The sequence below is a fragment of the Uranotaenia lowii genome, chromosome 3 (genome assembly GCF_029784155.1).
Source record: "Uranotaenia lowii strain MFRU-FL chromosome 3, ASM2978415v1, whole genome shotgun sequence".
Taxonomy (NCBI): domain Eukaryota; kingdom Metazoa; phylum Arthropoda; class Insecta; order Diptera; family Culicidae; genus Uranotaenia; species Uranotaenia lowii.
The window spans coordinates 207,906,981-207,918,389 of record NC_073693.1 but is presented as its reverse complement, the minus strand read 5'-3'; the positions used below and the strand labels follow the sequence as shown (position 1 = coordinate 207,918,389).

At 33.7% G+C, this 11,409-nt stretch overlaps 1 protein-coding gene across 1 annotated transcript; it reads left to right on the top strand.

The window, feature by feature from the left end:
- Positions 1-324: 324 nt before the first annotated feature.
- Positions 325-3,520, top strand: LOC129753038 (uncharacterized). The gene is made up of 2 exons (XM_055748831.1): positions 325-3,091; positions 3,471-3,520. Exons 1-2 carry the CDS (start codon positions 325-327, stop codon positions 3,518-3,520), a joined length of 2,817 nt encoding a protein of 938 aa, XP_055604806.1.
- The last annotated feature ends 7,889 nt before the right edge of the window (positions 3,521-11,409 follow it).

Here is an 11,409-nt window from a genome sequence, read left to right as displayed (position 1 = left end):
GTATTTACATATAACTCGACGTTACAGCATGTGCCAACTACCGACCGACCAGCAATGTGACAATAGACTTATCTTAAGTAAATTAACAAAGGACAGATACGTTATTGTAAGTAGGACCAAACAACACTTAGAACATTTATAACACCTTTATTCTAACTAAAATCATACATTTATATTAAACTATCTCAGTTTCCCTGAAGATGGTGCCAACAAGCACCGAAACGTTGGACAAATAATAAATTTCTATGTTCGGATTTGAAAGACTGCTTGGCTATTACTAACAATAAACAACGTACAGTCGAAAAATTCTCATCAAATATCAATATGGCGCATATAACTGGTAGTTTCTTCACACATATACACGAGAGTTTTGGTCCTGACGCGGTTAAACTGATGAAGGACTATGCTCAACTTGTGCACAAGCTCGGAAACATGCTTACTCGGAAAGAATTTCTGATAACATGTAAAAGGAAAGGCATTTTCCCGAATCACATTGCACACTCATTCAAATGCGTTCACGAGCTCGTCGCACAAAACGGTCCCTACTTACATAAAACAAATAGGACCATAAACAACTTTAAAAAGGCAATCCTCAACATCGAAATAAAGCAAACGTATCACACCATAAGGGAGTACAACATAAAGCTACGTAAGTTACGAGACAACCTTAAACCAGTTGCCGACGAACCAACCATCACAATGTTTCTTGATACGCAAGAGAAATCTCTCAAGAGCAAGATGGAAAAGCGAAACAAAATAACATCGAAAAAGCTACATAGCATCATGCACCGAACAAATTCGAATGTTTGCGATGTTAAACGAAATGAAAAGGCTATTTTGAACGCAACTCCAGAGAAAATACCAGACGAAACGATGGCACTACTTAGTCTGGGCCCAAAGTTCTCTCTCCCACCCACTCATCTGAATCAGATCCCTTTCTTCCACCTTATGGCAGACTTGGAGCACATCCTACAAACAAATCCAAATCAGAAAGTGCAAGATTCAAACAGATGCAAAGCAACTAACATCATACAAAACTTCATGCATAATTTTAAACACCATCAAACCAATAGCTCAGATCCAACAACAAAGTTCTATCAGCACGCTAGACAAAAAAGTTCCGCTTTCCTAAAATCCCACCCGAATCTATGCGTTCTATGCTCAGACAAAGGCAACAGAACCGTTGTAATGTACACCAAAGATTACGAGCAGAAGATGACTGAGCTCGTCAAAGACCATAACACGTATGAGAAGCTTACAAAAGATCCCACAACCCGGTTTAAAAACAAATCAAATGATTTCGTGAATCGCCTCTTCAAGCTAAATCTAATTGATAAACGGACTAAAAGACTTCTGTACACCTCCGACTCAGTTTGCCCCAGGATTTATGGTCAGCCGAAAGCTCACAAACAAAATCTTCCTCTCAGGCCCGTCATACCAAACGTAACAGCACCGACCCACCGCATATCAAAGTTTTTAGCTAACATACTACTCTCCTGCAAAGGGAAGTACAACATCTCCAGCTCTTTCGCTTTCTGCGAAGAGATAAACACGGTGGTTCTACCAGAAGGATACATCATTGTCTCCCTTGACGTGGTGTCTCTCTTCACTAATGTGCCCAGACACTTGGTCATCAAAACAATAATAGATCGATGGGATGAGATCATTACAGAAATAAATCTCGATCTGTTCCTGGAGATGATTGAGTTTTGTATGAGTTCGAGTTACTTCCAGTACAAAAACCAAACCTACATACAAACATTTGGAACAGCCATGGGCAGCAGTCTTAGCCCCATTCTTGCCGATATTTGCCTCGAAGGAATAATTGATAGAGCACTCGCCCAACTACCCTTTTCAATACCAATCCTGAAGAAATACGTCGACGATCTATTTCTAGCAATCCCATCAGACTCTGAACAACAAATTCTGGAAGCTTTTAATGCACAGGAACCCAGAATACAGTTCACCATGGAAACAGAAGAAAACAACAGCTTACCATATCTCGACATGACAGTTATCAGACAACCCAACCAGAAACTCATCACCGAATGGTACAAAAAATCCATAGCATCGGGACGCATGCTCAACTTCAATTCATGCCACCAACTCAAGCATAAAGTCAACGTTGCCCGAAATTTCATTCACAGAGTCATCTCTCTCTCACGAAATCCATCCAACCAAAACCCGAAAGAAATCATTCACGAAATCCTGCAAATGAACAACTATCCCAAAACGCTAATCAACCGCATCATCAACCTGCAATACAGAAACAAAATTACGCCATCAACAAGCCCATCAACAACAGCTCCGTTCACCATATCTCCCACCGCCCGATCTCAGCCACCCAACATCCAATCAGCCACCGCCAGACTACCATCACCAACCGAAACTGCCTCGCCTACGCTCCGTAACATAAACTCATCAACTCCACTTCTGCCGATCGAATCCGCCACTTCCAAAAGCCATCAGAATAGCCATACTGAGTTCAACACACCCACATCATCCGGAAAACATCACTGCACCACCCATCTGAACCAGCATAACATCAACCAAATTCCAACATTCCATCAATCAGCCGTCGCCGCCACCAGATCGTTCGAACAAACTCCGTCATGCCAATCCAACAACACATCACCAATCCAGCACGAATCTCAGGTTATCCTCGCAGCAGCACCGACAAATCCATCGCCATCCTGTCCGTCCCACGATACTCCAACAGAAAACAGCCAACTCAGTTATTTTTCCATGGCATTTGTACCTAATTTGACGGAAAAATTAGGGAAAATGCTGCAAGCCGACTATCCGTCCATCAAAATCGCCAGTAAACAAACGAATTCCATAGGCAACATATACACACACATGAAAGATCCAGTACCAAACGATGATCGCTCTAAGCTCATCTACTCCATCCCGTGCAAAGATTGCGACCACCAATACATTGGCCTCACCCGACAGAGATTAAGCGACAGAATATCAGGACACAGATCACTAATGAACCAGTTAGACAAGATAGTTAACACATACTCCAACACAGCCCCCATGTTAGACAAACTCATGCAAAAATCCGCTCTCATAGAACACTGTATAAAAAGTAAACATAGATTCGAACTCTCAAACACCAAAATAATTGATAGCACACTACGCCATAGAAATCTAGAATTTTTGGAAATGTGCCACATCTACATGACCAAAAATTCTGTAAACAAACGTACAGATGTTGACAATCTCAACACTGCATACGCTGCAATATTTGACAAATTGTACAAACACTTCGAACATCCATCTAAAAGCTTACAAAATGAACACATAGAACAAAATGAACAAACTTCCATCGATCAAAGCTCAAACATATCACAGTAGCTTGTGACCGCCATAGACAAACGACCAAAATCTCGTTCCGTAAGACACCAATCTATGTTTTTTCAAATTCAAACTTTTATAACGTATTTACATATAACTCGACGTTACAGCATGTGCCAACTACCGACCGACCAGCAATGTGACAATAGACTTATCTTAAGTAAATTAACAAAGGACAGATACGTTATTGTAAGTAGGACCAAACAACACTTAGAACATTTATAACACCTTTATTCTAACTAAAATCATACATTTATATTAAACTATCTCAGTTTCCCTGAAGATGGTGCCAACAAGCACCGAAACGTTGGACAAATAATAAATTTCTATGTTCGGATTTGAAAGACTGCTTGGCTATTACTAACGATGTTTTCTTAGATGTTTTAAAAAATCATCACTCCGTGAAACGAAAATCGTTTTGGACAATGTTCAATGTTTTGCATATCTGATCATAGGGAATGTTGTTATCAACTATTTTACATCCAGTTCAAGATGCTTCGTCTGATTTGAGAAGAAATTTTGCAAAATTTTATCCGCAGTGATTCACAGATCAGTGTTCATATTTATCCCATAGTTTCTGTCCTATGTGGTAATTATGAACACATGTTCTTTTGTAAGAAGTAGTAAGATGTCCTACAAAACTCCCTTCCCTCTTCTTTGCAAGATCTACAGGGTAATATCATCAATAGTTCTTTGGTTTAATAACTTTTCAAATTAAAATATAAAATAGTCAAAATTTTAGATCTGTATTTATTTTGGGGGTAAAAAGTTGATTCCTCCAAAGCTGTTCGCAAAATATTTGTTTCGGTGAAATTTAACTTGAAGTTTGTTGTCGTTCCCGTCGCAGCAAATGTTAACCCATTTTTAAGATATTATGTTCATTAGGTTGGTAATTTATTCTAGCTTCACAATATTTCAAAATCTGGTAAATTTATTTTAACAGGTTGTTTGTAGTTGATTTCGAATGAAAACAGTTCCAAAAACAAGGACATCCAGTTTTGTCTTTCCTTTGCTGTATCTACTTCCCTAATTAACTGAATTTTCAAATTAAAACTTATGTTTGTGGATTTGATTATTATTTTGATTGAATATATTTGGTCTCTAATAAATCTCAACTCTTCGGTATATTAGAACGATGATTAATATGTCTGGAATGTGCGCTTCGGGTCATATTAACCCGAACATCTTTGGAGGGTTAATAAAGTCAGTATCAGATCTAAATAAAATCAATCAGCTTAAAATTTATTTTCGTGTAATTTGACCCAAATAACCTGTGGTTGTTTTTTATTTTTAAGACTAATTACATTGAAGAGTCATTCCAAACATAATCGCAAGTCAGACAATTCAGTCATTTAGAAATAAAATTATCTGAAGAGTCATTTGAAAAATTGATTAGAAAGAAATTAAAACTAATCAAACTTGTAAAAACTGAAAGATTTTTTTTTAATCTGTGATATGTAACCCACAAAGTTTGATTGAGAGGGGGGAGAGTCCAACGGGATACAATTTTCCCGGTGCCCTTGCCTGACAAAATCTGGGCTTTTGACTTCGATTTTTTTAAACAAAATCCGGGAAAATCTTAACGGTATCTAGTGATGATTTAAATAAAAATCAAAAAGAAAGGGAGTAAAGAACAACCAATTTCTATTATTTTTATGAATTACGTCAGTACCATTCATGTTGTCATTCAAATTCCCAAGTAAAACAGTTTTGATAAAGGTAGCTAAAAAAATCCCATCCAACAATTTAGATAGCTCAGTCTAATTGAGTCCTACTTGAGTTTTCTATTTTTTTTTTTTAAATTTTGTGAATAACTCCAGCAACAAATGAACTAGTTTGTACAATTTTTGGAAAAATGGGCCGAATCGTAGACTGCTAAAAAAAAAATTGACATCAATTGCATACGAAACCTTATCTATTTACATTAGACTGAGTCGATTTGGGGTTCTTTTTAAATTTCTTTAAGCCTGAGGTCTTAAAAGCTTTGTTTTGGTTCAAAGCTTATCCGTGATTTTTTGTAGATTCTTTAAGGACTTTTTAGAAAATTTTAACTTTTAGGTTTGTATGGAAAAAATGAATATTTTGTGCTGAAAAATCAACATCATTTTTGTTTCTTCTGTGGAACCTGCTCACAGTTTTTATCCCAATTTATAAATTCTCTAAAGGAAATTTTCTTTTTTGCTATTAAGACTCCAGGGTTTGAGAAGTTCAAAAATGACCTTAAATCTACTCAGCCATATGCACATTTGTATTATTTCAGCTACATTTTTTTTAAAAATTTGCAAGTAGTAGGTAGTACTACTACTAGGTAATATAGTAAACTTTTAAAATGCCTCGTAATTATAAATCCGAAAAAATATTCAAAAAATGTTACAATTTTAAACTTTATTTAAATAGTTTAAAATATTGAAAACAAAAATCCTTTGTTTGCTTAAATTCCTTAGCTCTCGGTAAACAAATTTATTTCCACCTGGTTTTTTATTCTTTTATAATTCATGCAGAAGGTAGACGGTTAAAACAATAATGGTTTAATATCAATCAAACAAATTAAATAAATCAGTGTAGGTACTTGGCCATTTCTTTGTTGATTTCAGTTCGTATAATGAGTAAAACATTCTTATTCTTCTCGAAGCGTTTCCTTATTGGAATTGTTTGGTTCTATTGTCATGTTCACTTTTATGCTAGGTCTTCTAACGAATTTTTTTTTTAACAAATGTAACTTATTAATCACTTTAGAAAAAAATGTGTAATCTTTAAAGCCTATACCATGGTAGAACAATCATTTTCTATGCTGAATCTGATCTTTTTTTTAAATTTAGCTCATGTTATTTTTTTTGTAATTTAGCTCTTTCTATTAGGTGCGGGGGAATTCCTGGGATTTTTCTTTCCCGGGATTGAAATTGTTTGATTTTTGAAAATTTCCTGTCGGAAAATCCCGGGATTAGACAGTGCTTATCGTAGGCAACCTTACTGTCAATACCGTCGTTTTCACACATCATATGTATTTTCTCAAATGGGTTCATGACCATCGTGAGCATTATATACTAGTTTTATTTAAATTCTTAAAAGAAATGCATTTATGTATTTTGTCAAGCCTCTTCAAACTGGTGGTGTGGAGTTTTATTTTGCTTTAAAGCACCCATTTCTTTGGAGAAGGAATTATTGAAAAGTCGATGGTAAAAATACGTTAGAAACGCAGAATAAGGTATCACTTGTATCACTTGTAAAAATCAAAAGGTTTCCCAAAGTACTTATTCTCCCCTTATAAATGATGTTTAGTGATGTAAACACTAATAGTGGCTCCATAGAGTACACGAATAAATTTCAGAGTTGATTTCTGCCAGAACGAGCGAGTTGTAAAATTAATCAAATAGAGTCACCACATAATACATTACATGGCCGTAGGAATGGCGGGCGGGGAGGTTTTGGGGGTTGAATCCCCTACCCAGGTTCAAAAAATTGCAAGCGAAATATTCTTCTCTAAACTCAAATTTTAACTTCTTAATCAAATTTCGATGAACGACTAATAAGATTCAAGAGTTATAATTTCGACTCAGAATTCAAGCCAAAATCTTAAAATCTTTTTTCAGATCCACTGTTTTACTACAGTTTTTCAAAAAAAGATCTCACTTGTTGATGGATATTTAGTCGCGAACATCGAAATTCAAAAAGATTAGACAACTATGTTTGCAAAATCAAATTAAAATTTAAATCAAATAAAAATTTGAATTGATGAAATAGAATTAATTTTTTGAGCCAATTTTATCAAAAATAAAAGTAAACGATTTTTCGGAAACCTTAAATATAATTTCAAATAGTTTTAATATAAAAAATATTTTTACAAGTGCTATTTTATGATTTTTATTTAATAATTTTGATATTGGTGGATATCCGAAATTGTACGGCCTGGATATTGGCTGAAAAATATCTGGTAAGCTTAGGTTAGAATAATCCCGGATTTTGCGGTTCCAAATTTGCTTATAAAGATTAGAAATCGATAACTGTGATCAGATTCTTTATTCAGAGTTTTTGTTTTTGAAATCCATTTCAGATCTTCATAGGAAAAAAACCAAATTCAAATTCTGGTTTTGACTTTGAAACCTTAAAAATTTGAAAAAAAAAAATGAAATAACAGCTATATCAACATTTCAGCTATCAATTCTTTTGCTGGACTGAAGCCTAAGAACGTTTCATAATTGTGTTCCAGAATAAAAAAATCTGAAACTTTTTCATCATTCACAAATTTTATTTAGATTAACAAATTGATTTCCGAATGAATAATTGAAGGAAGCATTGATATTAAAAACGGAATTCAAATAAGAGATTTATGGATGAGGGTTTTGGAATAAATTTCGCACGTTAGTTCATAGCTGAATGAAATTATAATCTGAAACTTTGATTTTAAAATCGTTTTCAGATTCAGAATTCAGATTAAAAACTAAAATTCAAATAGCAGGGTTCAAATCCGGAATTCAAGTAAATAATCAGATTCAGCTTAAGCTCGAAATGAAGCTTTAAAATCAAGATAAACATGAGATCGCAGTATCATAATTTTTATCCTTGATTTATAATTTAAATTTTATATTTAATCCAAGGCAGTTTGGAAACACAAAACAGCAGAAACAACAGATAGAAAAAAATTGGATTCAATTTGAAGATTTCGTTATTCGTATTTCGTATAGATTTTATATATAGAATATTCACAAAATTCTAATTATGAAATACATTATTCAGAATTTTTATTGGTTAAAGAACTTGTAATTAATATTCAAGCAAATATTGAGCTGTAAGTGTATGAAGTTGGTTTTTATATTGCAAATTATAAACATGCACCGTATTAGCCAATGAAGGCTTTAAAGAACGAATAAGTTCATAAAAACTGCTTAGTTATTCAAAAACAAAGTTTCAACTTAAATTTTAAATTCTAATCAAGTTTATAAGAGAAGAAAATGAATCTGATTTGAACCAGAAACATAATATCTTACTTTATTTTTAAATATTTTGTGGTTGAAAAGAATTCGTTTATCGTTCGCAAATTTATGCAGATAAAAAAAGGTTTTCTCTAAACAAAACCAGGGCTATTTTATCTAAAAATTGACGAATCCCGGGCATTTGATTTCAAAACCCGGGCAATATCCGGCAAATTTGTTAAAAAACCCAGGAAATACTCAACAAAAATTTAAAAAAATTTCTTCAATCAAAACTCATCAGCAAATTTTAAATCGAATTTTATGCTTCCAAAAAACCTTCCATAATAATATAAGACTTGCTCAAAAAATTTGATTTAGGAAGGATAAATTAAAAAAATTACAACACAATTTGTTTTTTTTTTGTATGATTCGACAAATAAATCAAATTAAACCGGGTAACATCCAGGCTATTCTCTATTAAATCCGGGCAACCAGGCCGGACCAGACTTTTCCCAAATTTTGTATAAAATATTCGGAAAAACCCGGATGAAACCAAGTAATCTGGCAACCCTATACTCAACAGATAAAAGTTTCCTTATTGGTTGTCTTATTAAGAGTTAATTTATAAAAGTTTTTTAATTTTTTGTTCTTCTTTACTTTTTTCAATGTTATTCAAATCTATAAAATGCAGCGTAGCCCTGATAACAGGCTCTGTGAAAATAAAAATTATTGAATTGAAATTTTGTATTTCAATTCAGAATTTCTATTTTTAAATTCATTTAGTTTATTGCTTAAATTTTTTCGATATCCATATATAAAATATTAATAAAAAAAAAGGAAGATCTATGTTTCATTTTGCACATACATTGATAAAATCATTTTCCATCGAATCTTTAACGGTCGCCTAATGCTTTGTGCAACTGGTTTTACATCGATTCCCGTGTATAAGAAAGTATTAGCCCTTACTTGGCGGTGATTTCCAGAGGGCAGCATTTTTGCAATTCCGGTATAGAGAACACTAGCCCCTTTTTCAAAACTGACTGGAGTGAGAAAAACGTGAGCGGAAAAAGGTAATTACGTTTGTTTTAGTTCGTGCTGGAACGTGGCATTCTTGCCATCCACGTACGGGCGCTCTTGCTGGGATTTTTCCGGACTTTGTGCGCAAAATTATTTCGAGCAAATTTGGCACTTTTTGCTCGCCGGTCCTGTTCCTCTTGAATGGCGGCGATGTTTCACGTTTCAATTCGCTGGTTCCGTGGTAAGTAGTACACTTTCTTTCAATTACTCGCGAATGGAGTTGCACCGTATTCGTAGGATGAATTCGTTACATTCGGTACGTTCTGTGTTGAAGCATTGCAAGCTAATCAGCGAAGGCAGATGCTATTACAACTTTGTTGACAGGATACTCATTTTTTAATCTTGTGCCTCCGTGATGTGCAAGTGTTTGATAAATGGCTCGAATTCTTTTAAGGATTGTAGAACTTTTTGAAAAACTAAAAGTAAAATCTTGAAAATTTTCATTTTATCTTTATTGACACAAAAACATGCATCACACGATTTCAGGAATAAAGCAGAGTCTTAGGATAGTTTCAATACTGAGTCAATGCTTGGCACCTAGCGTTCAGGTGCTTATCAACGTCCTGTTGTAGGTAACATGTCAAATGCATTACATCCATTCTGCCGGAAACTTCCGGTGTCGTCGCCATTGTCTCTGATCCAACACAAATCAGCCTTCAGCTTAAAGCTTCTGCCAAGAGCATTTCGGTGTCAGCATAATTTGTGTTCTTAAAGCTGCCAGTGACAGATCGATAAGGAGGCTTTTTAAAGCTGCAAGATGGTTTCATAATGGAAAAGTGTTTTCAGCTCTTTCACAGTCAAATGAGGTAGAAGTTATTTTTTTTAATAATTTTTATAATTTTATAATTCTAATTGTTTCACGATTTATGGGTCTAAAATTTGATTCTCCATACTTCATTTCAAAAACTTAAATTCAAGCTCTGAATTCCTTCAGTTGAGGAATTAATTTGTTATTCATAATTGGAAGTTGATTTTAATTTGTGATTCAAATGATTTTTTTTTCTAAATTCTTTTATTTTGTTTCTTTTAAATTGCATTTTCAAACGATAAATTTATGTTCATCGTTTCAATTTGAAAAAAAAAACGGTCATTTAAAAGAAATAGTGGCTCCAGAGAGTGAACATGTGTAAAAATTGAATAACTAAGTAATGAATCCAACTATAATTAAATAAAAATTTAATTAAAATTGAGCAATTATACAAACTAAAGGTAGGGTGGCCCAAAGCAGTATTATGCCTGGGATTTTGGGAGCTCAAACTTCAAGTGATAGCTTAAGGTGGTAGGAACAAACTTTTATATTGAGAAGACTCTAAATAATGTACGTCAATTTTTCATATAGGCAATTTTTTCGCCCCTATTTTTTCAAATTCTCAAATCTAGAAAATGTAATAAACATGTGTCTCTAATTTTTTTTTCAATATTCTTTAATGTAAGTTTCGGCGAGACTTTTTTGGACTCTTAATTAGTGTGTATGATGTTTTAAATTCTGCTGCATTATGACGTTTTGTAAAAAATATATTTTCAAACAATAAAAAGAAGACTTTTGATTATAGTTTTCAATAATATGTATACAAACTCAAGAGATGCGCAATGTTATGAAGTGCAAGAAGTTTTTCTGTTAATAATTTTTTCTAATTTTATGATTTTAATTGTTTCACGATTGTTTCGAAACACTGTGCAACTTTTTCGAGATCAGTGATCGGAAACTAATTCTCTCTGGGATGATGTTTTGGAATTGTACTATTTTATTTTCAACAATATTATTATAAAATATGAGTTGAAACTTATTTAAAAAAAAACATCATCTTCAAAAATAAAATAATTTTCATGAATTATATCGGTGAGTATAGTAGATTTGAAATAAAAGACGGATAGACCATAGGAAGACGGTCAAAAAAGAAGGACAAAAAAACAGTATGTGGTCAAGCTTCCATCAAAAAAAGGTTCCTCTCTCTTTTCAACACCTTAGTAACTTTCTTCCTAAGGTCTATCCGTCTAAGGCAATGATCATTTAGAATCCGGACAGTTACGAACGTGTGTATTTTAAAAACTATTCATTTGA